The 27,848-nt window shown below is 46.7% G+C and overlaps 3 protein-coding genes across 6 annotated transcripts in view; 2 read left to right on the top strand and 1 right to left on the bottom strand.

The window, feature by feature from the left end:
• Window positions 1–13,324: 13,324 nt before the first annotated feature.
• aebp2 (AE binding protein 2) lies at window positions 13,325–21,832 on the top strand. Of its 3 annotated transcripts, none has more exons than XM_076076201.1 (8): window positions 13,325–13,953; window positions 17,116–17,341; window positions 18,611–18,718; window positions 18,839–19,025; window positions 20,190–20,314; window positions 20,410–20,477; window positions 21,154–21,267; window positions 21,359–21,832. In XM_076076201.1, exons 1-8 carry the CDS (start codon window positions 13,430–13,432, stop codon window positions 21,369–21,371), a joined length of 1,365 nt encoding a protein of 454 aa, XP_075932316.1. In that variant the 5' UTR covers window positions 13,325–13,429; the 3' UTR covers window positions 21,372–21,832. The 3 variants fall into 3 exon arrangements, with proteins under 3 accessions (XP_075932316.1, XP_075932317.1, XP_075932318.1); XM_076076202.1 differs by lacking the exon at window positions 13,325–13,953 and adding an exon at window positions 14,011–14,515; XM_076076203.1 differs by lacking the exon at window positions 13,325–13,953 and adding an exon at window positions 16,597–16,728.
• Window positions 21,833–22,362: 530 nt separating this feature from the next.
• ndufa5 (NADH:ubiquinone oxidoreductase subunit A5) lies at window positions 22,363–24,618 on the top strand. Its single transcript, XM_076076204.1, has 5 exons — window positions 22,363–22,460; window positions 23,194–23,238; window positions 23,419–23,535; window positions 24,060–24,125; window positions 24,421–24,618. The coding sequence occupies exons 1-5, from the start codon at window positions 22,440–22,442 to the stop codon at window positions 24,520–24,522; spliced, it is 351 nt and encodes a 116-aa protein (XP_075932319.1). The 5' UTR covers window positions 22,363–22,439; the 3' UTR covers window positions 24,523–24,618.
• The window catches only part of cog5 (component of oligomeric golgi complex 5), a 54,639-nt gene continuing 51,403 nt past the window's right edge, over window positions 24,613–27,848 (bottom strand). For both annotated transcript variants that reach the window (XM_076076199.1, XM_076076200.1), the window contains exons 20-22: window positions 27,691–27,817; window positions 27,332–27,411; window positions 24,613–25,669 (exon numbers count right to left, since the gene is read on the bottom strand). In XM_076076199.1, coding sequence (XP_075932314.1) covers window positions 25,543–25,669; window positions 27,332–27,411; window positions 27,691–27,817 — 334 coding nt within the window. In that variant the 3' untranslated portion in view covers window positions 24,613–25,542. The remainder of the gene's footprint in view (window positions 25,670–27,331; window positions 27,412–27,690; window positions 27,818–27,848) is intronic.

The following is a 27,848-nucleotide window of genomic DNA, read 5'->3' as shown; positions in this document are numbered from 1 at the left end:
CGTTATAGTCTTGATACTTTTTCTGGATTCCAAATCAGTCTCCAGCTGTGCATTAACAGAGAGCGGTACCAGGTCCATCATTGAAGAGGAACCAGGGAAGATTTGACAAACTCAAGTGTCAACTGATTTCTTAAAACTACTTGACCTGTAAGCAAGTCCTCCCCACAGCCAGGACAGTGGGTAGTAGTTTGAGGAGGAGTGTTTGTTGCACAGGTCTGTTTATGTATGTTTCGTTTCTTATCAGAAAAGCTAAACTTCTTTTAAAAAGCTTGTTTTTGGAAGTTTTCCTATCTGTTTATCCTGTAGAGGGGTCAATGAGACTGAGAGCTACTGGAAGGGTAGGGAGTGAGACGGAGGGATGCTTTTTAACATCCAAGGTTAAGGATTTGAAAATGAATCCGTATCACAGTTGTCACATTTTTGCACAAAGTCATGTTTCCACCGAGGCATTTTTTCCAGCTAAAAACGCCTTCCGCTCTTCTGAAAATGCCCAGCTAGGAGCGCTTCAGAGGCAAGTGTTCTTTCAGCTGAGAGCTTTGATTGCATCTGGTGGAAGTAAACATGTTAGCACCAGGTAGAGCACTCGCTCTGGATGAAGGGAAGGCTGACAGAGAAGACAGACCCACTGGTCTATATAGCAGCTGTTACGCAGCCTGGGTAGTCAGCTTGATTGATTCAAATAGCAGTGTATCTCTCTCAACAGACGGGCATGAGACTATGTCTGAACACCAGTATAAACACACCTTTAGAGCCCCTGCAACCCAGGTCCAAATGGAAATTCCGATGCAGAAAGGGAACAATTCCCTACACCGTAACACGGAGGGGGAACACCGTAACACAGAGGGGGTACACCGTAACACAGAGGGGGAACACCGTATCACAGAGGGGGAACACCGTAACACAGAGGGGGAACACCGTATCACAGAGGCGGAACACCGTAACACAGAGGGGGAACACCGTGACACAGAGGGGAAACCCCGTAACACAGAGGGGGAACACCGTAACACAGAGGGGGAACACCGTATCACAGAGGGGGAACACCGTAACACAGAGGGGGAACCCCGTGACACAGAGGGGGAAAGAACACCGTAACACAGAGGGGGAACACCGTACCACAGAGGGGGAACACCGTATCACAGAGAGGGAACACCGTAACACGGAGGGGGAACACTGTAACACGGAGGGGGAACACCGTAACACGGAGGGGGAACACCGTAACACAGAGGGGGAACACCGTGACACAGAGGGGGAACACCGTAACACAGAGGGGGAACACCGTACCACAGAGGGGGAACACCGTATCACGGAGAGGGAACACCGTAACACGGAGGGGGAACACTGTAACACGGAGGGGGAACACCGTAACACGGAGGGGGAACACCGTAACACAGAGGGGGAACACCGTACCACAGAGGGGGAACACCGTATCACAGAGAGGGAACACTGTAACACGGAGGGGGAACACTGTAACACGGAGGGGGAACTCCGTAACACGGAGGGGGAACACCGTAACACAGAGGGGGAACACCGTGACACAGAGGGGGAACACCGTAACACAGAGGGGGAAGAACACCGTAACACAGAGGGGGAAAGAACACCGTGACACAGAGGGGGAATACCGTAACACAGAGGGGGAAAGAACACCGTGACACAGAGGGGGAACACCGTAACACAGAGGGGGAACACCGTATCACAGAGAGGGAACACCGTAACACGGAGGGGGAACACCGTAACACGGAGGGGAAACACCGTAACACAGAGGGGGAACACCGTAACACAGAGGGGGAACACCGTATCACAGAGGGGGAACACCGTAACACAGAGGGGGAACACCGTATCACAGAGGGTTAACACCGTAACACAGAGGGGGAACCCCGTAACACAGAGGGGGAACACCGTGACACAGAGGGGGAACACCGTAACACAGAGGGGGAAAGAACACCGTAACACAGAGGGGGAACACCGTAACACAGAGGGGGAACCCTGTAACACAGAGGAGGAACACCGTAACACAGAGGGGGAACCCTGTAACACAGAGGGGGAACACGTAACACAGAGGGGGAAAGAACACCGTAACACAAAGGGGGAACCCTGTAACACAGAGGGGGAACACCGTAACACAGAGGGGGAACACCGTAACACAGAGGGGGAAAGAACACCGTAACACAGAGGGGGAACACTGTAACACAGAGGGGGAACACCGTGACACAGAGGGGGAACCCTGTAACACAGAGGGGGAACACCGTAACACAGAGGGGGAACACCGTGACACAGAGGGGGAACACCGTAACACAGAGGGGGAAAGAACACCGTAACACAGAGGGGGAACACCGTACCACAGAGGGGGAACACCGTATCACAGAGAGGGAACACCGTAACACGGAGGGGGAACACTGTAACACGGAGGGGGAACACCGTAACACGGAGGGGGAACACCGTAACACAGAGGGGGAACACCGTAACACAGAGGGGGAACACCGTAACACAGAGGGGGAACACCGTATCACGGAGAGGGAACACCGTAACACGGAGGGGGAACACTGTAACACGGAGGGGGAACTCCGTAACACGGAGGGGGAACACCGTAACACAGAGGGGGAACACCGTGACACAGAGGGGGAACACCGTAACACAGAGGGGGAAGAACACCGTAACACAGAGGGGGAAAGAACACCGTAACACAGAGGGGGAACACCGTAACACAGAGGGGGAACCCTGTAACACAGAGGAGGAACACCGTAACACAGAGGGGGAACCCTGTAACACAGAGGGGGAACACGTAACACAGAGGGGGAAAGAACACCGTAACACAAAGGGGGAACCCTGTAACACAGAGGGGGAACACCGTAACACAGAGGGGGAACACCGTAACACAGAGGGGGAAAGAACACCGTAACACAGAGGGGGAACACCGTAACACAGAGGGGGAAAGAACACCGTAACACAGAGGGGGAACACTGTAACACAGAGGGGGAACACCGTGACACAGAGGGGGAACCCTGTAACACAGAGGGGGAACACCGTAACACAGAGGGGGAACACCGTGACACAGAGGGGGAAAGAACACCGTAACACAGAGGGGGAACACCGTACCACAGAGGGGGAACACCGTATCACAGAGAGGGAACACCTTAACACGGAGGGGGAACACTGTAACACGGAGGGGGAACACCGTAACACAGAGGGGGAACACCGTGACACAGAGGGGGAACACCGTAACACAGAGGGGGAAGAACACCGTAACACAGAGGGGGAAAGAACACCGTGACACAGAGGGGGAATACCGTAACACAGAGGGGGAAAGAACACCGTGACACAGAGGGGGAACACCGTAACACAGAGGGGGAACACCGTATCACAGAGAGGGAACACCGTAACACGGAGTGGGAACACCGTAACACGGAGGGGAAACACCGTAACACAGAGGGGGAACACCGTAACACAGAGGGGGAACACCGTATCACAGAGGGGGAACACCGTAACACAGAGGGGGAACACCGTATCACAGAGGGTTAACACCGTAACACAGAGGGGGAACCCCGTAACACAGAGGGGGAACACCGTGACACAGAGGGGGAACACCGTAACACAGAGGGGGAAAGAACACCGTAACACAGAGGGGGAACACCGTAACACAGAGGGGGAACCCTGTAACACAGAGGAGGAACACCGTAACACAGAGGGGGAACCCTGTAACACAGAGGGGGAACACGTAACACAGAGGGGGAAAGAACACCGTAACACAAAGGGGGAACCCTGTAACACAGAGGGGGAACACCGTAACACAGAGGGGGAACACCGTAACACAGAGGGGGAAAGAACACCGTAACACAGAGGGGGAACACTGTAACACAGAGGGGGAACACCGTGACACAGAGGGGGAACCCTGTAACACAGAGGGGGAACACCGTAACACAGAGGGGGAACACCGTGACACAGAGGGGGAACACCGTAACACAGAGGGGGAAAGAACACCGTAACACAGAGGGGGAACACCGTACCACAGAGGGGGAACACCGTATCACAGAGAGGGAACACCTTAACACGGAGGGGGAACACTGTAACACGGAGGGGGAACACCGTAACACGGAGGGGGAACACCGTAACACAGAGGGGGAACACCGTGACACAGAGGGGGAACACCGTAACACAGAGGGAGAAGAACACCGTAACACAGAGGGGGAAAGAACACCATGACACAGAGGGGGAACACCGTAACACAGAGGGGGAACACCGTATCACAGAGAGGGAACACCGTAACACAGAGGGGGAACACTGTAACACGGAGGGGGAACACCGTGACACAGAGGGGGAACACCGTATCACAGAGGGTTAACACCGTAACACAGAGGGGGAACACCGTATCACAGAGGGTTAACACCGTAACACAGAGGGGGAACACCGTAACACAGAGGGGGAACACTGTGACACAGAGGGGGAACCCCGTAACACAGAGGGGGAACACCGTAACACAGAGGGGGAACACCGTATCACAGAGGGGGAACACCGTAACACAGAGGGGGAACCCCGTGACACAGAGGGGGAAAGAACACCGTAACACAGAGGGGGAACACCGTACCACAGAGGAGGAACACCGTATCACAGAGAGGGAACACCGTAACACGGAGGGGGAACACTGTAACACGGAGGGGGAACACCGTAACACGGAGGGGGAACACCGTAACACAGAGGGGGAACACCGTGACACAGAGGGGGAACACCGTAACACAGAGGGGGAACACCGTACCACAGAGGGGGAACACCGTATCACAGAGAGGGAACACCGTAACACGGAGGGGGAACACTGTAACACGGAGGGGGAACACCGTAACACGGAGGGGGAACACCGTAACACAGAGGGGGAACACCGTATCACAGAGGGGGAACACCGTAACACAGAGGGGGAACCCCGTGACACAGAGGGGGAAAGAACACCGTAACACAGAGGGGGAACACCGTACCACAGAGGAGGAACACCGTATCACAGAGAGGGAACACCGTAACACGGAGGGGGAACACTGTAACACGGAGGGGGAACACCGTAACACGGAGGGGGAACACCGTAACACAGAGGGGGAACACCGTGACACAGAGGGGGAACACCGTAACACAGAGGGGGAACACCGTACCACAGAGGGGGAACACCGTATCACAGAGAGGGAACACCGTAACACGGAGGGGGAACACTGTAACACGGAGGGGGAACACCGTAACACGGAGGGGGAACACCGTAACACAGAGGGGGAACACCGTACCACAGAGGGGGAACACCGTATCACAGAGAGGGAACACCGTAACACGGAGGGGGAACACTGTAACACGGAGGGGGAACTCCGTAACACGGAGGGGGAACACCGTAACACAGGGGGGGAACACCGTGACACAGAGGGGGAACACCGTAACACAGAGGGGGAAGAACACCATAACACAGAGGGGGAAAGAACACCGTGACACAGAGGGGGAACCCTGTAACACAGAGGGGGAACACCGTAACACAGAGGGGGAACACCGTGACACAGAGGGGGAACCCTGTAACACAGAGGGGGAACACCGTGACACAGAGGGGGAACACTGTAACACGGAGGGGGAACACCGTAACACTGAGGGGGAACACTTAGTCGTATCTCTTGGTTGTCAGTCCCACGGACCCTGGTTAGTTGTTCGTTCTTTCCCTTTTTGTGTTGTTGTTGATTGGCTATACTTTTACTGCTATAAATATACAAAATCAAACCATTTCACAATCGTGACTGTATGTACGACTTATTCTGGGAGTAATATAACTCCATAGACATGTGTTGCCAACCATACACTCACAGAACATTTGATACCTTACTGATTATTAAAGTCATCTTAACATAATCACTCTTACAACATTCTACTGATCTGGAGGAGGGGGTATCTGCTGTTACTGAGCTGTTGGAGGTGAGCGTACACCTGCATAAAGGAGAAGTCTCATGGGGGGCTAAGCACCAGATCTCAACACACATGCAGTGCTTTACTTTAACCCAAAGTGACCACAGACGCTCGGATTTGAACCTGTTCTGATTTAGATTTTCTGTGTTCATTTGAGACCGGAGGCTCCCTCATCATTCATTGTGCACATGCAACATGACATATTGTCCGTCATTGGATATACACATATAAATATATAAAAAGTACATATATCAACATAAAGCAGATTTTTACTTTTTCAACAAGGTGCCACTTCATGCTGCTGATTCTTTTGGACAGAAATAAGTATTTTGCAGAAGTTGTGATTATTCATGTTGGGAAGACGACACATTCAATATGTGAATGTTTTGGATTTCCAGTCTGCTTTGTCAGTTCTGTCTCCTATTGTTTCTCTCTTTAGTTTACATTACTTAGAAGATATACACAGGACATGACACAGATTAGATGTTCTGCGTTTGAATCTGTCATAGGTGGTGAAGAACTGGAGAATAGCACATGTACCAAGCAATAAGTGGGACTATGGAGCTCCATGACATAAATTAAATCTAAAATAGATGTATAAAATGTAAAACAAAATGAACAATAAAACAAGATAGCATAATTTATGTACACACTGAAAAGAAGAAGAGTGAATATTATAACTAACTATAAGCAGTATTAATATTATTAGGGTCAATATGCAAAGAGTTCATAGCCCATCTGTTTTATATCATGTGAAATAAATGTTGATGTTCTTAAAATGTGTTTTTTTGGTTTACATTTTGTCTGCAAGTCAAATCATATTTTGCTCTTGAGGTCTAATTCTCTGATCTTTCTTTTTGTACAACGACATGCTTGAACTACATGACGTGTCCTTCCCAACCTTTCTGACTTGTGACTCCTTAAAATTAATACAAGTCTACTTGTTCTCACATCACAGTCTACGTTTCATTGAAAGAAGTGAAGGTATCCAGTACTTTACTTTACAAGAGAAGAAAGAGAAGTAGAAAAGTAAGAAAATAACATCATATAAAATACAAAAGATATACTTATTCATTTAGCAACAATATCCAACATTTAATGTATTTGTTGTGAAAAGTAAGTGAACCTCTCGGATTATCAATTCATTTAAAGGGGTAATTGGAGTCGGGTGTTACAATGTGAGCTTATTAGTCCCCAGTAAATTAATAAAACCTGGGGCTTTACTATCAATGTCTAGCCAACACCATACAGCTGTGTGGAAGTGTGCCATGCAATAACATGCTACAAATCCATATCTAAAGAGTTTGGCCTCCACCTCTACACTGTCGGGCACAAATGGAGAAAATTCCTCTCTCATCGGGAGTGGTCAGGAGGTAGCATCTGAGGAACATCTGGCCTTTCTTGCATGGGCTAATGTCAATCTTCATGAGTCCACCATCAGACAAACACTCAAGAGGAAGTGCTGTGTATGGCAGGATATCAAGGAGAACGACACTGCTCTCCACCAAGAACATTGCTGCCCATCTACAGTTTGCTTAGGGCTACGTGGATGAAAAATAATGTTCTGAGTGTAAAATAGATCTTTTTGGTTTAAATGACAAGCATCATGTTTGGCAAAAACCAAACACTGCATTCCATCATGAGAACTTCAGGCCAACTGTGAAGCCCGGTGGTGAGAGTGTCATTATTTGGGGCGACCTTGGGACGAAGGCAGCTTCCAATCATTGACGGAGCTATAAATTCTGTCGTGTTCCGGCAAATTCTACTGGTCTTCCGGGTAACTCGGTAAAATGTAGCTCAAGCACAAGTTCAGTCAGGAAGACACTCACTGATAATCTCAGTCTCTCCTCTCCTTGTAATTACTCCATCAGCTGATTGGGGGCATGCACTTTTAAGTAACCAACCAGATTCTGCACACAGTTTCCTTAAGCCAATCATATCGTTGCTGTCAAACTTTAAAGTGTTCTCCTCTCTGCTGCTGTCAGTTGTCATTTCAGCGTTAAGCAGATGCGACCCTCCTCCACCCCAGTCGCCTCCAGTCAGCATCACAGTCAGGCTCCTGATTCATCAGATTGCAGCAACTCCTTACACCACCACCACCAGTGTCTGGACTCCAGGGGGGAGTAGGCCTATTGGACCTCAGTATCCCTACCCTCGCTGATATTACTTCAGGATGGAGTCCAATCGCCAAAGACTTTGCACTTTTCATATTTGATGCATGTATAATAAATCATTGTTAAATTATAAAACAGGTCTCTCCTGATTGAACTGTTGTTATTTGCCTAACTCAGCAGGGGATTTTGAGTTATTTTTCACTCTCTGACACCATGTATAGTGCAGTGGCGGGCCGTGCATTTTATACCTGGGCCTTCACTGCTGTCCTGCAGCTGAAACACCACCTTATTTATTGGTTTATTTGAACGGGACAGTGCACATTAATAAAAAACATTTCTGCAAATGCGCCAGAGTTAGCCAAAAGGCTATTTTTCATCTGTAGATGACCTTATACCCTCATGATGGCGCCACAACTATTATCCGTTTCTAGGACTGGAACTATTTACGTGTTCATATTAAAGCTTAGAAACCGAACAATACGTTTGTATAATACTAGATAATTTGGAAAATGCAGGAGCTTAAATTGTGTGAATATTGTTTCCTGCGCTCATGTAGGACAGTGGTTGTCAACTGGTCTGGCTACAGGATCCACCATCACCTCTTAATCACAAGCCACAACCCATTCTTCTCTTTTGGAGTCCGTCTTATGATTTTACTTTCACAACCAACATAAGAATTGTACTGCTCTGCTATCTCTTTCCTCGTCTCAGTCCCCTGTGTCACGGTGTGTGTACATCTCACTGGAGTCAGGAAACTTGTCAGAATGCCCATATTTGATTGGCTGAGCTGCATCACGTGATCGTTTCACGATAGTCACGTGCTCGCCCACTGACCAATCACAGCACACGCTGCACCTCACAGCAGAGCTGCACGTAATGCTGACGTAGCTGTAGACCAGCTAGCAGGCTCTGACACGTCAAAGAATACGCTCAACATATCAAACTAAAGATCTGATTGGTTGAAGACTATGACAATCAACAATATCGTCCCCATTCACTTAAACTGCACATGGATTCACTTGTGAGTCTGCAGGCCTCTGCCTCTGTTCTTACCTAGAGACACAGAGGTGAAATCTGATTGGATAAAAGCTCTACTTAAAACAAGCTGCACTGGAAGCAGAGCAACTGAGGAAGACAGTAGCTGTGCAATGAGAACATACGATAATGGGGAAAATATTTATATAAATTATAATACATGTAGTGTATTTAAGAAAAAATATTAAATTATAAAATAGCTATAACTTTGTGATTCTGTTTAGGCCAGCAGAGAAGGCCTTGCAGGCCCTGATGACCCACCACTGGTATAATGAAGTTGCTATGTTCTGCGACAAACTGCAGATGTTTAGCTCAGTGAGTAAACACTTGCGGAGCAGCTTACCAGCAAAAGTTAGTGCAGAAAACAGCAAATAAAAGGATTTTTTTTCTCAAACAAAAACTCATGACATATGACTCAGGACATACTGTACATCTCAAGAGGACTGACAGAAACGGAGAAGCACTATGTGCAGATTGAGAAAGAATCACTAGCCTCATACCTGCAGGGTCTGCACTTCACACTACTGACAGACCATTAACTTCTGATCCCACTGTTGAGCACCTGAGGTTTGGATGATCTGCCCCCCAGAGTTCTTAGGTTCCGTCTGAGACTATTAAAATGAGACTATGGCACTGTCCATGTCCCAGGTAAAAATCTCATCATCGAAGACACATTGTCCAGAGCTCCACTGAGCAACACTCCGTCCTCAGAAGACCTACCACTGGAGCAAGACGTCCAGGTGTTTGTGGAAGCTGTTGTGTCTTTACTACCAGCTACAGTCCCACGGTTGGATGAAATCAAACAGGCACAACAAACCTATAGAAGATGTAAAACAGTGGTACGCTACTGTTTAACGGAACGGCCAGAGAAACCAGGCGTTGTACCTTACTGGCAGGTCACAGCAGAGCTGTATCTGTACCTCATGAAATAGAAGAGTATTGTTGTACCTCAGCTACTGAGAGGGGAGATAACGATTAAACTCCACGAAGGTCATCAAGGGATCTCCAAATGCTGAGCCAGAGCCCTATGAATCAGTATGGCGGCCCTGTATATCTGCCCAGATAAGAGAGACAGTAGACAAATGTGAAATATGCCAGAAACAGAACACAGTACAGAGAGCTACTCCAGACCAAAAGGTGGGGGTGGACTTGTTTGAGTAATCAAAAAAGACATATCTGCTTATTTTAGAGGCGGCAGTAGTTCAGTCCATGGAGACTTGACTTGGGAACTTTGGCTGTAGTTGCAGTCTTTTCGCAAACCAGAGTGGAGGACGTCTCCCCTCTGGACAGTTGCGTCTTGGATAGCCAGGTAATTGACACAAGAAACACAGCCTTTTCTCTCCATAGTGTGTAAGGGCAGAGTCAGAGCTTTCCTTTCGTATGGCGTGTCCTTTAAACACACAACTTTTGGAAGTCTGTATGTGTTTTTTTTATTGGCTTAAGCATAACCTCAACCCTGAAGCAATACCGTAGCATTCCAATCAACCTGTCCAGAGCTGAGGTGTCTTGACTCACAGCTTGTTTCTGTTCGGGGATGTTCAAAACTAAAGTAGCATTAGGGCCAACCTCAACTTTATTCATGTTAATTCTGCTATTCCTCGCAGAGGAAGACCTGAGTCCCTTCTCTAGATGGTATTAATCGAACACTTCCTGAACTTCCAGAGCCGACTATTTATCAATCATCTTGGACCTTAAGGTAAGAGCTAAATCTCTACTGTGGCACTGTCTGAAGAACATTCATGTGACTTTACCCTGCCTTTTATTCTCGACACAGACGCCAGTGATGCAGGCGCAGGTGCTGTGCTGGCCCAAGTGACTCCTGAAGGAGACAGTGGTGGCTTATCACAGCAGACAGTTCAACAAGGCTGAACGTCGCTACTGTGTCACAAGGCGGGAGCTGCTTGCTGTGGTCAGTGCCATCCGACATTTCAAATATTACCTTGGGGGCCTCCACTTCACAGTCAGGACCGACCACTCTGCCTTACAGTGGCTCATGTCTTTCAGAGAGCCAGAAGGCCAGCTGGCATGCTGGATGGAGGAGCTGCAGGCGTATGATTTCACTGTGGTCCACAGACCGGGGGCACGCCACGGAAACGCAGATGCACTTTCACGCCGCCCCTGCAGCGCTGATGGCTGAACAAACTTATCAAGAAGGCCAGCAGTGTGCTGGGGTGTCCACTGGATACGGTGGAGGTGGTGGGAGACAGGAGGATGATGGCTAAGCTATCATCCCTGATGAACAACACCTTCCACCCCATGCGGGACGCCCTGGCAGCTCTGTGCAGCTCCTTCAGCCACCGGCTGATTCCCCCCTGGTGTGTGAAGGAGAGGTACTGCAGGTCCCTCCTTCCTGCTGCTGTCAGGCTGCACAACCAGCTGTGCTCCCAGTAGACCACACAACACCAACAACACTAAAAATATGTGCAATAGAAACACACTGTGCAATAAAAATACCCTGCCTGTATATATAATATTTTAATATTTTACTTATTTTACTTTAGTTATACTTAGTTACTGTGGATGTTGTACTTTTTGACTTAGTTGATATTCTTACTGTTTATTACTTATTTATATTACTTGTTGCTCTTGAATTGTACTCTGTATCTTGTGTCCACTTTGCTGCTGTGATCCTGTGAATTTCCCCACAGCGGGACTAATAAAGGATTATCTTATCTTATCTCATAGGCAGTTTGATCCCCGGCATCAAAGTGTCTTTGGGAAAGCTACTAAACACAAAATAGCTGAATGTTGACATGTAGAGTGCAGTGTTTTTGAGTGGTCGGAAGATTAGAAAGGCGCTATATAAATACAAGTCCACATACCATTCTTACCCTCCATGGAGTCAACGAGAGCTCAGAGGTTCTTGACAAAGCTGCAAGCAGCACATCCGGGGGCCAGCACTCAGCCTGCTCTGACCGGGAGCAGGAATGAGAGATGACCTCGTGAAATGCTTTCACTGTGAGATGAGTTATATTTTTATTTTTGCCTCCATTGTGGGATCCTGCATCAAGCTGCAGGGTGGAACGAGCACAAGACTCCGATGGGACTAGAGCAGAATCATGTTTACATCAATGATGCTTGGTGCTCAAGCATGGTCGGGTTTATGAACATGTCACATTTTTGATGTTTTTTGCCGTCTGTTGCTGCTGTTTACATTCCTCTTGATGCAACTTTTTAAAAATGCAATACTGTTTTGTTTGATCATGTTTTTCTTGTATAGATACTGCATTTCATTGTGCACCGTCATGTTGCATAATGATAATAGTAAATAAGACTTTCTAGCCTTTCTAGTCTTCCGACCACTAAAAGCACTGTACACTACTAGTCAACATTCACACACACATACACACACACACACCTTATACACAAACACAGTATCTTTCCAAGGACACTTCGACATGGACTAGAGGAGCCGGAGATCGAACCCCAATAAATCCCCCTTGAAGCATTGATATTTTGAGAGTACAGCTCAACGTTAGCACAGGCATTACAGAAGCAGGCCTTAATTTCAATGCAACAAGTCGGCCACTAAGATCTGCACGGTTCAGAGCTCCACGGTTCAGACTGGAGCCGTATTAAGAGCGGTGGTACAGTCATGAACGCTAAAACTGGCTCGAAAGAGCGGTGGTGCCTGCAGGAATATGCACCTTGCTGAGATAAGAACGTGCCTTTTCAGCACTTTTGGAGTTGGATCATTTTTCTGTTTGTCGGAACACGTGGAGCTGAGAGGCCACAATGCCGAAGATCGTCTATCTCTACGAGGATGACTCACTCGTAAACAAAATAATTCCAGTCTGCTCCTCCTTGTGCCCTATTTAACCCACCTCTCTGAACCAGGTTAGACAATTCCATCAAGATCAAAAGTAGTGAATATGAAAGGAAAACAAACATTTTAATAATTAATTAATTGCAAGGGACGCTAGTTAGCTTCTAACCCCATCGTAGTTATCCCAATGAGTCGATTTTAATTTGGAAATATGTTTATTTGTTTACACAGATATACAGATATTTATAAATGACACTACGACATCAGACATGTGGGCTTTTTATGTTGGTCAGTGTCAAAAAGCCAGAATTTAACTTTGTAAACTATATGCAAAAACTACAGAGAATCATTTTGCTAGCACTGCTGTTTAGAGAAGCACTTGACTCAACTTTATTATCAACGTATTGCTGGATACATGTATAGTTACAGAGTGAGACATCTTCTCAATAAAAGAGCTTTGGCCATGCGGAGCCCCGACGTCATGCAAACCCCCTGCTGAGTTTTACGCTTGAAGCGGGGAGTGTGAGCGGAGGAAGAACGGCAGCCGGAGGGCAACTTTCGAGTGGAACATCACAAAAATAGCTTTCTGTACTGTTCGAGAATGGCTCAAATAACGAGCGACGGGGCCGAACAAGATTCCCAGCCGACGACGGATCAAAACGGAACCAGGGATACGGCAGAAACCGGCAAAGAGGGACAGGCCGTGCCGGACCCCAAACAGGAACCGGGCGACAACAACGAGCACAGAGCAGGAATGGACGTGAACAGTGGTCGTGGTGCGGCGGCGGAGGACGGGGACGACCTGTCTCCTGTTCGCGAAGACGGCAAAGAAAGAGCGGTACCGACCGAAAAGACCGGCAACGACGAAGGGGAACCCGGTGGTAAACTCTCTGAACCGGGGAAAAGTCCCGCACAGGGGAGTTTGGCGAGTAGCACTGATTCCGCACAAGAGGACTCCCGGGTGCTGAAACAAGAACAAAGAGAGGCAGAGAACGTGTTCTCCTCACCGCCGAGCGAGCACACAAAGACGGCGGAGAAAGCCGAGCACGGCACCAAAATACAAGCCGGCGTGGAGCTGAGCTCGTCTAATGGAGAGCCGCTCAGCCGGATGGATTCCGAGGACAGGTCTGTTAACTTGTGTGCGTGAAGAGGCCTAGAAACACCGAGAGGTTATGTGAGGTCTCACCACGATGCCGACTGCACTGTCTTCAAGAGTTAGCTAAGAAATGTGCGTGTAGCAGGGCACGTTGTCGGTCCGAGGAGCGTTCCGTGAACCGGGACGTGCTCTACGGGTTCATTAAACGGTCCCCGGGGTTATTCGGCGAAGTTTTGAACATGCGTCTGCGGTGACGACAACGTTCCGTTAACCGCACAACTGTGTGTTCTGGGAACGTTGTCGGAGGGTTTTGAGTAGGTTGTTGTTATTAATAAGTGAAATGTTGCTCTCTTGTCATAGGTCATATCTGAGAACAGCACGCGTCTCTAGCTATGGGGCGAATCCCTTTATCAGCTCCCAGCTATGCCTCTCATTCCTCCGCCGGCTATCGCGGTGGTGCCGGAGCTATGTGACCGCGGCAGGCGTCCCTTCCCCCGCTACTTCTTCCATCTCCCCGCGGGCGGTCGGCGGGAGCAACCTCCGGCAGATTTGGGAGATGGACCTCTGCAGTGTTGTTCAAGCTGTCAAACAGTAATAATTCAACAACACTACAACTTTATGTTTCAGTGTGATCGCCTGATAAATCGAAACGATTGGAAGTTAAGGCATTGCAGCAATAACATTAGTATATGTGTTGTGAATTTGTTGAAATGATAAAATAATACCGATCAAACAAATACAATTAACAAAACAATCGTATCTAATCGGGTGATTGTTACTCGTTAGTTTCACCAAACATTCGTGTCAATATCTGGTTTGTGTGTCGCCACTGCTCATTGCAATAATATCCAAAACCACTGTGAATGAGATCAGATCCTTCAGAAGCAGCTCCACAAACACGGACGAGTCACCGCTGAAGTTTACACCGAGTGTCGGCGGGACTAAAGCTAATGTAACACTCATCTTCCGCAAAATTAGTGATAAAACAGCATTTTATAAAATAAAATGCTGAAGTGGCATTTTTGTGTAGTACCAGCATGTTCCCACCAGAGTCATGTGTACTTGTACTGCGAATTATTATCTTTATATCCCGAAGTCAAGATGATATATAATGTATCCGTTATATTCGTTACCATAACTTTCTGGTGTTAATGGTAAATTTCACTTTATAATGTAGTTTGTTTCTCCTCATGATGACTGAGACGTCCACGCAACAAGCAACACTTCTTCACACACACATCACTCCCAACAGTTTAATGATCAATCAGCAGAAACAGAGATGGTTGAGCTGCTAACCACTACTTTGATAGTAAAGTAAAATATGGATTATTGAAACAAACAATCAAAGATTTGGATTATAACTCGCACACTTACTAAAAGGCTGTAAGGAAGGTTCTTTAGAAAGGTGACTTCCCCTTAAGGCCTCTGACGCACTGAAACTGTGCGAATCATTTAGAGTAGCTGTTAAACGGGTTAAATCCTGAACCGTGGCCAGATATCATCTAACCACGCTCGGTACACACACACACACACACACCAGTCATGCCAACGAGGAGGGAAATGATGACACTAACACGGCTGTGAAACCTGTACTGTGCACACCTACCCGGCTGCTTGTGAGGTTCAGTATGAGTAACAGGACAGGCATCCGTGGAAGCTCCACTCGTAGTCCCACTTTGATTACAGGAAATGGAACTATTACCCAGGAGTCTTCTCCACCTCCCTGTTGATTCATATTTTGAAATGTTCCTCTATTAATTCATCTGTAAACAGCGTTGTCTCATTGAAACACCAGTAGTAGTTGCTGTGATTGTTGACGCAACGATACGATGCTGAATGTCCCCTCAGGTTTGTCCCCTCCAGTTTTTGGAGATCCCACAGTTTAGTCCGAGCGTGACCCCGATGCTGTGTTCACACTACGAGCGGCTGAGCGTGTGTAGCTGTCCCGTTCAGCGCTGCGTAACGACATAACTCCACCAACCGCTGCCCGAGCAGCACTTCAACCGACACCGGCCCACTATGTAGAAGGCCACGCTTCTCTGTGTTGCTCGTCGTGTGAACACGGCATCATTCAGACGGGTGTGACATCAGTCATTGTGTTATTGTCTGAAGACGAGGCTGCCATCCAATCAAATGTACTTGACTTGTGCCGATTTCAAAGTACAACACATTTAGTGTTCTTGCAGAGTAAAGGAGCTGTTCAGGACGAATGGACTACAGTCTTAGGTATTTCCTTTTGGTTGAACCACGTTCTTCATCGGTGGGTGGAGCTTGCTTCAAAAAGTTGCTGTAAAAAATAATGAATCTTTAAATACTGTGTGTTTGTCGAGCAAACGCCACCCACTGATGAAGACAGTGAGAACCGGCTGAAAGCTCCAGAAGAGCTACTACATGGACCGTGGGTCAGGAGTTCTTATATTTGTAAGTTGCAGAAGTACGTGTTTGTGGAGACTGGAGAGCTGCAGTATTGGTTTGACTTTGTTTAATGGCATTTGAAGGCGCTGAGCAGTAAGTGAGACATTGAGTGTGGAAGTGGCTCATAAAGGAGATCTACTCTGCTCCTGTTTCTCTGCCCCTAACGTTTGTAATCCTGCTGTTGTGGCAGCTGTACGACTTCACTGTATCTTTTGTTCCCTCACACAGCAGAGGGTGTGTGTGTGTGTGTGTGTGTGTGTGTGTGTGTGTGTGTGTGTGTGTGTGTGTGTGTGTGTGTGTGTGTGTCTTTCAGAGGTGTTGGTCCTCTTGTAGGTCATGTCAGCATAGCCCCCACAGAGAGCCAGTATGGACGGGGATCAGAGCAGATGGTCAGCTGGCTCAGTACACACATGCACACCTTAAGAATGTTCAAATGCTCAAATGAGCGACATGTTACTGCTCTCATGTTTACCATGACTGAGAGCAGCCTCTCATTTATATCCATTGTTAAAGTAACGGCACTACAATGGTACCATGGTCCTTTAACACACAATGGGTCAATGATACAAATGCTTCCAGCTTAAATCTGCGTTTTAATAACTCGCTCCTCTCATTCAATAACACACCCTCAGAGGTCTAAGCTGCATCTACTCTCCACTATGTGGTCTGGGATGGTGTGTAATCGTACAGTGTGAGCTGTGAGTTCTTGTGTGTCTGCAGTGAGGGCTCCGGTGTGTACTTGGTCTCTAATGTGGTCTCTGTGTTGTGTCCTCTAGCATCGGCAGCACCCTGATGGACCTGGAGAGCACGGCGTCCAGCGGCCGCTCCACCCCGGCCATGCTCAACGGCCACGGCGCGGCGGTGGGGAGCGGCTCGGCAGCAGGCGGGGGCAAGTCTCTGAGCTCCACGTGCTGCTGGGACCACTGCCAGCTGCTGTTCCCCAGCAGCCCCGACCTGGCCGAGCACATCAGAGCCACACATGTGGACGGGCAGAGAGGCGGGGTCAGTGTCTCACTCTCAGGTTACTGCATGTGTATGGAGGAAGGTGATGGCCCAGCTGTCTCCATGTTGAACGATTAGAGCTCTCTGTTCCACTTTCAATCAGAGAACTTCTTCCTCTACGTGTTAGGACAGCAGCAGTGTTCAGGCCCTCTGATGATCTCATCTACAATACAGCCAATGTCACCATATTGTTCTTCTACATGGCTTCTGTTCTGACCGTGGAAGATGTATGAAGTGATGGCATGAATACTGTTCCCCAGCAGTCGGGCTGCTCTGCTGCTGATCACAGTACATGATGATCTCATCTGAGGCTGATTCAGCTACTTCCACACTTTAGAGGTTTGATCACAGAGAGAGTCGGTTGTCCTGTCATGGCTGGTTCCATCTTCATCTTCCCTGTACACCAGGTCACACCCTGAGGACGCGGCAGCTTAAGCAAAGGCACGCTAGCAATGCGTCTTCATCCACACGCCAAAGGAACTGTTTCACAGACATTGGCGGTTGTTATTTAGGGAAGTTAGGGAATTTGTTCCTAACGAGACTGTGTGTCTGTCTCCAGTCATGTCCGGTGTGATCCCATCACAAGTAGAGCTGCTGATGAACAATACTGGTGGAAGGTTGTTGGGGTTATAGATCTTTAGAAGGATGCCAGCCTTCTTGTATCGTGCTCTCTCATATTCTAACAATGTCCTGGTGATGGGCGAAAACAGTTTTGCACGTTGCCTCTATGAATGGTATAGATATATAGATATCTGTCATAAAATCAACTTGAAGTTAACCTGAATGTTGAAATGGTACACTGATTAACAGGAGAACGTAACTTGATACCAGCCCTCTGACAACCTCTAGTACACACTAGAACAGCAGCAGAGCTTTAGGGTGTATCCTCTCTGTGTGATGGACTAGAGGAGTTCATCTCCAGAACTACCCCAGAAACTAAAAGAGCCTCCTCAACATTCCTCCACATCTGGAGGACCAGAACGTTTACGCAAACTAGAAGACCCGTGGTGGATTGAACAACACAATGTACACGCTGTGTTCTTTGTATTTGCTGTTGAGATAGATCTCATGAATAAAAAGACATTTAGAGAAGTTATTTAACTATCTGACGGAGTATACTGACGACTAAGTTCTTCAATAGACTCAAGTTTGAAAGTCCCTCTGGCCTCTCTGTCATGTTATAGATGGTCTTTTGTTCTTCTACAGTAATCACACCGCTGCTCTCTGTGTGTTGATCAGTGTGCGCTTGTATGTGTGTGTGTTCCACAGGTCTTTGTGTGTCTGTGGAAGGGCTGCAAGGTGTACAACACGCCGTCCACCAGTCAGAGCTGGCTGCAGAGACACATGCTGACCCACAGCGGAGACAAGCCGTTCAAGGTGACCACACACACACACACACACACACACACACACACAATGATGTCCAGTCAGCCATGAACCACAGTGGAAACGTACCTGTAACCCTGTCCACCCTCTCACTTCACTGTGTTCCTGCAGTGTGTGGTGGGAGGCTGCAACGCCACCTTTGCCTCTCAGGGGGGACTGGCCCGTCACGTGCCCACTCACTTCAGCTCCCAGGGCTCCTCCAAAGTGTCCAATCAGGGCAAAGTGAAGGAGGAGTCTCCATCCAAGGCCGGCCTTAACAAGAGGAGGAAACTCAAGAACAAACACAGACGCTCCCTCCGTAAGTGCAACACACACACACACACACCTTTACATCCAAATACATTTTCACGGTGTTCCATTTTTATTCATGTTTTCAGTCTTATGAATCTGATTCCTCAGAAACTCCTGAAGAGTATTTCTTCAATTGTGGCTCAAACGTCCTCGTCAGTATGAAAGGATCACATTTTGGTGGTCAAAGGTCACCAATTATGACCATTTCACACAAATATCTAATAGAATAAAAATGCTGAAGTGATGACATTTCCAACAGACTTGAATGTGAAATAGAGCTTGACTGGTTTGTGGAGGCTTAGATTCTAGTCCTAGATAAAAGCTTATGTACTGGTGTTTCTCCTCCAGCTACAGTGACTCTAGGAGAGAAGGAAGCTTTACTCAGACCTCTGATACAAAGTCCTCTTTTAAACTCTCATGCTGTGCTCCTCCTGATGGGATGCAGGGTCTGCTAATAATCTATACTCGGACATGGAGCTCTGTGACTGTAGCGTGTCATTAAATAGTAAATGGACTTGTATAGCGTTTCATGTCTTCTGACCACTCAAAGCTCTTTAACACTACATGTCGTCATTCACCCACTGATGACAGGGCTACCTGCCCATCAGGACTCTAACATTCATACATCTCACAACCTACAGTACCTAAGCAATGCGGGGTTAAGTGTCCAAGGAGACATGGACTAGAGGAGGCGGGGACTGACCTCATTACAGCTGTTGCTGAGTGAAAGTTCTATACTTGTGTGTTTGGTGTGGAGACGACCTCATCGTAGATCTGCTCTATTAATACTTCCACACTTTAGCTTTTCTTTAGCATGTTCTTCAGGGAATACATGCTTTCACCAGGAAGCCGTCATGGAACTCTGCGTTTCTTTGTAATTGATGACGAAGATTACTTCGTGCACTTGCTGCTAGCCTGACGGCTGTGTAGCCACGCTGGTTGTTTACGTTCATGGTGATCATTTTGGGGGCGTGGCTTTGGAAGGAGGCCGGCTGTCAGCGTTGCTGACTTGGTGGCTTGCTAGGTTTAGCGACTTCAGGAGCTAGTGCTGCTAGCTGCTGTGATTGACATCAAAGAGACGACATCATGTGGCTGATGTTTTAGGTCAGATCATTTATTTATTTTTAAATCTGTTATTTCTGTATTATTGAAACTATTTGTTTGTTTCCAGCCCGACCTCATGACTTCTTTGATGCTCAGACCATGGACGCCATCCGCCATCGAGCCATCTGCCTCAACCTGGCAACGCATATCGAGAGCCTGGGCAACGGACATAGTGTGGTCTTCCACAGCACGGTGGGCTCTCACACACACACACACACACACACACTATTCATGTGACGCTGTGCAGCACAGCAGTACCTCATGCCTGTGTGTCTGTGTATGTTCAGGTAATGGCCAGGAGGAAAGAGGACTCTGGGAAAGTGAAAGTCTTGCTGCACTGGACACCTGAAGACATGTAAGTCCTCCTCATCACTCTGTCCCGCCAGCAGTCCATCAAAATACCAGGATATGGATTACATCAAAGTATTAGTTCATCAATCAGTAATTCTCCTGTTATATTCTAGGCAGTCTAATAATTCTAATAATTGTCATAATCAGTTGTTTATTTGTGAGCTCTTTGTAACACCAGAGAACTCAAATATATTCACATTGGAAGCATGAATGTGCTGCTGGACTGCTGTCAGTCAACCGTTAGATTCCCAGCTGAGGCTGCAGAGAGACATCAACACTACTGTCACTGAGTCCGTTCACACAGTGGTTCAACTGTGATGACCTCGTCATGTGAGGCAATGGGGCCAGAAGAGATTTTTTCTCATCGACTTACATGAGGAAAGAAATGCGTCTCCTTAAATGCAAAATGAGCATCAGTTCCCCTGTAGAGCATGTTTGGATGAGAGTGGACTAGACTCTCTTCTGAGTTCATTCAGCTGCTGTTTTAAAGGCTGAATGAAGATAAGATGAGGTGATTGGCTTCTTTTTTTTAGATCACATTGTAGCTCGAGAGCAAATCTTGTGAGAACATCAAGCTTTCCACTGTTCACTCAAAAGAAAACATATTTTGCATGCGAGGAGAACTACATTCCAGATGTGATCTTTGATCCAGTGTAAATGTATTTCTGTCTGTGTGTCAGACTGCCAGATGTGTGGGTGAATGAGAGCGACAGACTGCAGCAGAAGACCCAGGTGGTTCATCTGTCCAAGCTCCCCACAGACACAGCTGTGCTCCTGGACCCCAACATCTACAGGTGTGTGTGTGTGGTGGGGGTGGGGGGGGGGTACATTTGGATGTTGGTAGAAACACCAGAGATAAGTATCTAAACCTTCTTTCTGCCATAGGATGTTCTTCTAACCACCTCCAGAGGAACTCTACTGTCACTTCCTGCTAAGCCAACGTGGAGGAGGAGATCGTCTCCTCTTCGTTCCTCTTCTTCCCCCCTCCCTCTCCCAGAGGATGCTGAGAGTTTAGTGACCTCTTTGTCATGGCCGTCCAAGGCCACCACTGTTTTCTGCATTAGGTGCTGAGTTGCAGAGGGCGTGTAGGAGATGTTGCTTGTTTTAGGTAACTAGACTGAAAACTAACTGACAGAAGTGTCACTGTAGACAGTCAGACACATGTAGAGAGAAGCTGTCTTTGTAAATACTTGAGATTTGTAATATATTTTTATACTTTTAATTTTTTACCGTACTGTAGATAGATGTCTTTTTTTCTGCCAAACATTTCAAATAGATGTTTTAAAAACTGATAATATTGGTTATGTGCATATAGCTGGCATTGCTTGGTTTGATGTCATTAAACTTTTTTTTTTCCAACCACTGAGTCTGAAGTCTTTATTTACACGACACATTTCAAAATGTAACATGGTTGTGACTGGCCTGCAATGTAAATCAAGTTGATGAAAGCCTGTGCTACTTACAGTGTGATGCAGAACGTCGGCCCGGTCAGACATGGATGGGGCGAAATTAGGAAGATGCTAAAACGATATAAAGAATGAGGAAACAGTGAAAGGCACACAGGTGATGGTCCGCTGACGGGCAGCAGAGGGAGCCATGCTGTTAATATAATCTATAATATAAGGAACGGGTTTGTCCTGAAGTCAAAGAACGCTGTGCACAATTTACAAAACATGAATCCTGCCTCAAATGTTTATTATAGAAAACTAAACACTGCTTTTTCAATAAATCCTCAATAAATCGCTGACATGATCTTGTCAGTAATATATATTACAATGTGAAATTGCAAAAGTTAACTAAGAAATAATAATTAGGCCTCTTTTCACTAAGCTATGGATAATCACTATTTATATGGAAGGGTACAATAAAGACACCGGGACTCCGGTGCTACTGTAGGTTGTCTCCCAGCACAATAATCGCTGACGTCATATTCAGTGGACGGAAGTCGACCTGACTGCAGAGAAGAATGGCTGGGCTGCTGAAAAAGGTACGAGTAGAGGTCATGTTTTATGTTGGCGATATAAAGCAGTAAAGAATGCAGTACAGACTGAGTCATTATTGTTGCACTACTCGGTCTGAAGGTGGACTAACGTGGTTGAGTTACACACGCGCAGTGAAAACGAGACGCTGGGTTAGCAGTGTCAGACCGAACACAGGTTGGTTACGTTAGACTAAAGCAGTAGCTAAGCATTATGTTACGATAACAAAGTCCTCCTTCACACTGTAAACGTGGAATAATTACAATTAGCGGTCAGTTAGTTTAGCATTACTACGACACCATGTCCAGACACTCTGCTGTTCGTCCATAGAATCTGGAGCTAATTTATTTACCCAACGTTAAGTGTTTAAAATGAATAATAATAGTAACAATCTACTTTCAAAAGTTTGTATAAAATGATGAGGTGTAACTTGACTACTGAAGCCTCGTTGAGCTCTGGAGCACTGATCATTGTTCTGCTGTCTGTCGATCCAACAGTTTAACTCATTCACGTCACATCACTACCACCACATGACATCATAGCTTCAATTCTGTCCAATTATACAAATGATTGATTGTTGGCATTTACAATACTTGAGCTGAGTGTCTTATATGTGCTACTTAAAAAAAGATTTGATTTGTTAAATGATTAAATGTTCTTAAAGCTGTATCCATAAACAACATTGTGGATTTGCTTAGACAACGTAGGTCAGAATGAAGTTTGACTCTTTCTCTCCTCCAGACGACCGGCCTGGTCGGCCTGGCCGTGTCCCACAATCCCCACGAGGTGAGCAGCCGACGCTGAACACATCACAGCTAGTCACCCTAGATGTGTTGGTGACAAACCGTGATCACATGACACCACAAATACACTTCATCATGGCTCATCAGCCTTCACTGTTAAACACTAGAGGGCCTTTAGTAGAATCTGTTTGTGCCACCGACTGATCTGCTCTGGTCTTCTCAGCGTCTGAGGATCCTGTACTCGAAGATCCTGGCGTCACTGCAGACTATGCCGCAGGACGCAGCCTACAGGAAGTACACAGAGCAGCTGGTCAGCGAGAGGTTCAACCACGTCAAAGCGGTGAGTGAGTAGACTCCCTGTGAACCCAGAGAACTGCTCTCATTATCCAACGGCAGGCAGTCACTTCTAGTTCACATGAGGGCGCTGAGTATTTGATATAACATGAAGCGGTGATACCTGCAAGGAAATATGTTAAAGAAGCAGGAAAAGATAGAGAATAATATTACAGTAGGTCAATCAAATGTCTTTTAAAATAATATTCAGTGTCAGTGAGTGTTGCTGCTTGTGTGTCTTATGAACTGTTATGAATATGTGACGTACGTGTTCTACTGCCAACGCAGAGAAGAAATGAACCGCTCATAAATAATCTACTGTGCAAGTGTTTTATCTTCTGATTTATGGATCGTCTCTTCCATATTTAGTCCTGTCATGAGTCTGATCCAGTGATGGGACTAGTCAGCAGAGGTTACCATGTTAGCTGAAAGCCAAAGACCACAGAGCCAGCCAACCCCTCGTGGTGCTGGAGAGTGTGTGTGTGTGTGTGTTCATGTTCATTCATATGATCAACGTGTGTCTCTTCATAGGAGGCTGATGTTGAGAAGCTGGAGAAGAAGATAAACTGTGGGCAGATTGAAGAAGTCATTTTCCAGGTAGGTCGATACGTCTTCATTTCTTGATGCACATTAAAATGTTGGGCCAGTTCTCATTTAGACATGAAGCCGAAACAAACCAAATTGTACGTCATGTTAAAGTTTAGACGTGGTGATCATACAGTAAGTGTGTCTGTTGCACTACTTCACACTATGTTTGTACCTTGTTCTGTATATTTGTCTCCAGGGAAACATGGTTCTGTGTGTGTAGATGGATGCCAGCTAGGTGTCTCATCTTGAAGGGTTCATTTAATCAGTTCATCAAAGCGTTCCTGGATGTGTGTCCTGTGTGCAGGCGGAATGTGAGCTGGCTCTGTCCAGGAAGATGTCTGAGTGGAAACCATGGGAGCCCCTGACAGAAGAGCCTCCACCCAACCAATGGAAGTGGCCCATCTGAGTCCACTTTGTGAAGTGCTCATGTCATACGTCTGTGTGTGAGATCATACCTCTGCTTCTAATGAAGTCCTGTACAAATAAAAGTCGTGCAAACATTTCCCCGTTTATTTTCAGGAGTCATTGATGAACATGACAGAACTACTATATACACCACGAGTTACACACAGCTGTGTCTGGAGAAAGCTGAATCCATTGAAGTAAAGAAGAATGGTTCTTCAGTTTAGATATTGTGGAAGAGACACTCGTATGCATCCATGTGAGGATAACAAAGCCCTTCATACGAACAGCAGAGAGTCTTTGCATTCAGCTTTCCACAGAGATCATAACTGGATAATAAAGTGTTAGTGTCAGTAATATGATTAGGGGTGTCACGAATTTGATTCTAAATCAAAAAGCGATCGAAATAAGCTTTGGATTTCGTCCTTTAAAGACACGAGCAGGAGGCTATTGCTGCATCCAGAGGGGAAGAAAGGACACAGCGCGGCTTCCTGCTGTACTTCAACACGCCGCCGTGCTGCTACAGTCTGAGACGAGGGAGAACCCTCCTGCTTCCAAACAACCAACACTACATTGGACCACATGGAACATTGTGTGTGTGAATATCCATCATGGTACCGCATAGCATCTCTTTCCAAGAATTAGAAAATGTAAATGACAGCGCTGAAAAAAAGTTTAAATCGAATTCATTGTGAACTTCAGATCTAAATGTGGCCCCTAATTAAAATGGACACGTTTTATGATTTCCAGCTTTGGTCACTCAAAGATAAATCCAGTTAATGTGGCAAATCCAAATGTTTAGTTCATCATGAGAATCTACACACGTCCATGTATCCCTCCACAACAAAGTGTCCTGATCGAGTCAGAATAGTAATAGTATGAAAGATCACGTTTCAGCTGGAAGAGTCATAAATAATAATGGAGGCCTTTTGTACGAATGCATAATGACATCCACAACATCCTCTGCCTCCACATACCCCGAGCACACTTCATGCTCAGATACTATGACGCTGTGTCGTCCTCCTCAGACTCGCATGTCCTGTGAGCCACTGGTGGCTCTCTGTAACAGCTGGAGCATGATGGGATAGATGGGAGCAAACTCCTTCCCCTGGCGAGCCCTCACTGACTGCACATAGGCCTCCAGAGCGCCCCTTAAAAGAGAACAGAGATGAAACAGCACAGTTGTTGGTTATGAACAGTTTTCATCCAGTAATAACTAATGATGTACTGCATGCTTTGCCATGAGAGTGATTGTATCACACGTCTCAGAGAGGACAGAGGAACAGGTTGTGTGTGTGACTGTTGGTTAATGTTTTCATTGAATGGGACGTTTATCACAAGTTGTGTTTGCATCAAGTGTTCCTCCCCATAATGCATTGTGTGCATCCTTACTCCTTTATCCTATATTCTAAACCCTGCTTTGATTACATTTTTACCACGGACCTGCTCATCAAAACATTACTCCATTGAGCTCAACAGTGGGGATCCGGAAGTGAAAATCCCATTCACGTTCTGAATCGAGTACTTTGATTATTAGCCATAATATCGTCACCATCCCAGGTAGACCTAGACAGGAGCTACGACATTGTGATGCAGATGCTCCTATAGAAGCCACAAGTATGTATGATATCTTTTATTTGCAATGTCATGGAGAAGTAACATTGTGGTAAACTAAATCTGTCTTTGATTTAGATCAACAATGGTTAGCTTACAAGCTTTCAGCGAGTTCCCAAAGGTGACGAGCGCCATTCCCAATGGTCTAAGGAATGAATAGTTCCTTCACTCTTAAAATAATAATGTAGGTTTTTTGGCCCCTTTTTTCTCCAACTTATTCTCCATCCATCAACGCCATAGAGGAATTATTTTCTGATTCCAAGCCACATGGTCAGAGGTCCCTCTTGGACACAATGCATGCTGGATGTCAGCACACAGAAAGAGTTCCTGGAGTGTTAAGAGACACATACGTGTGATGTGGCTGAGAACAAATGCAGAAGACATGGTTGATGTTGTATTTCTATATCTGTAGCGTGTCTAAACATGTATGTATAGTGAATATGTATAGTTCTGTACTGCATTACTGGGATTAATATACTTTCATTTTGTGCACTTGGAATGACGACTCAAAAACGGCAAAAACAAGAGAAACTATGAAGTGAACTGCAGCAGCTCTGATTCATCTCTGGGACACCGTCAGGCAGCAGAACCCAGAAGAGCCCGTGTTCTAATCTGTGGTATCGGAGTCTTGGTTTAGGATTGTCACTGATGTTATGTCTTAATATGAGGGACAGTCTTACTGGTGGCATTGAGACTACTGGTCTGATACGGACATTTGACAGCGTTTTGTTTGAGTGCATTCTGGATGTGAGATGAACTGTTGTGCTGAGCTGCATGTTGGTTCAGATAAATATCTGATCAGTTATCAGTATAGAGAAATGTGAGTTAGCAACAAGCTACACACAGTTCACCACCAGAGGCTGATCATTCACCACAGTTCACATGCAGTGAGCTGAGAGTCAGTGTACAATGTTCATCATGTCAGTGCTCTCTGAGCTATTCATGGGATGGGTCGAGCACAGAGGTATTCTATTAAAGTTCAGCGAGGTCCAGTCATTAAAGGTCCAGAACATCACAGTAATGTCTAAGGTCCAGGGTCCGGATACAACGGCGTTTGGGTCCGAACCCGGATTGCGGTCCTCCTATTAGTGACCCCTGATCTAGCAGGACAGGCAGACAGAGCCTTAGATGTGTGGTTTCCCTGTCATGTAGCAGCACACTGACCTATAACAGGAATAAGCAAATGATAAGAAGGTCACCTGATGAGAGTGAGCCTGTCTCTCTCAGAGGGATGATCATCCTGCCACTGGGAGTAACGGGCGATGGACCACTCTGCTCTCTGTGGGGGAGAACACTTGTTTAGCAGGTATAGTCACACACACTGCAAAGCACCGTCGTGGTGACGACGTAACTGCATTGTGAGGACCTCTGGCCAGCCATCACTGGTATAACTGTTGGAAGGTTAAGACTGGGTTTAAAGGTCAGGTTAGAACTAGATTCAGGTTGGTGCATTTAGTTGTGATGGTTAAGGTTGGGATTAGGGGCTAGGGAAGGATGGTCCTCAAAAGAGACAAACGTGTGTGTGTGTGTGTGTGTGTGTGTGTGTGTGTGTACTGGCCTGGTGAGGGGACTTGAGCTCAGACGGCGCTCTGGTGAAGAAGAAATGCAGCAGGGTGCTGTAGGGGATCAGGTCACCCACAGCTGGACTGCTGGCTATCAGCTCGCTGGTCTGAAACAGCAGCGGCCTGGAACACAAACGACACAATATAATATAGT

The sequence above is a fragment of the Anarhichas minor genome, unplaced genomic scaffold, assembly GCF_050575085.1.
Source record: "Anarhichas minor isolate MPS153535 unplaced genomic scaffold, ASM5057508v1 ptg000055l, whole genome shotgun sequence".
NCBI lineage: Eukaryota > Metazoa > Chordata > Actinopteri > Perciformes > Anarhichadidae > Anarhichas > Anarhichas minor.
The sequence above is the reverse complement of the archived record's forward strand: the minus strand, read 5'-3'. Positions and strand labels throughout refer to the sequence as shown.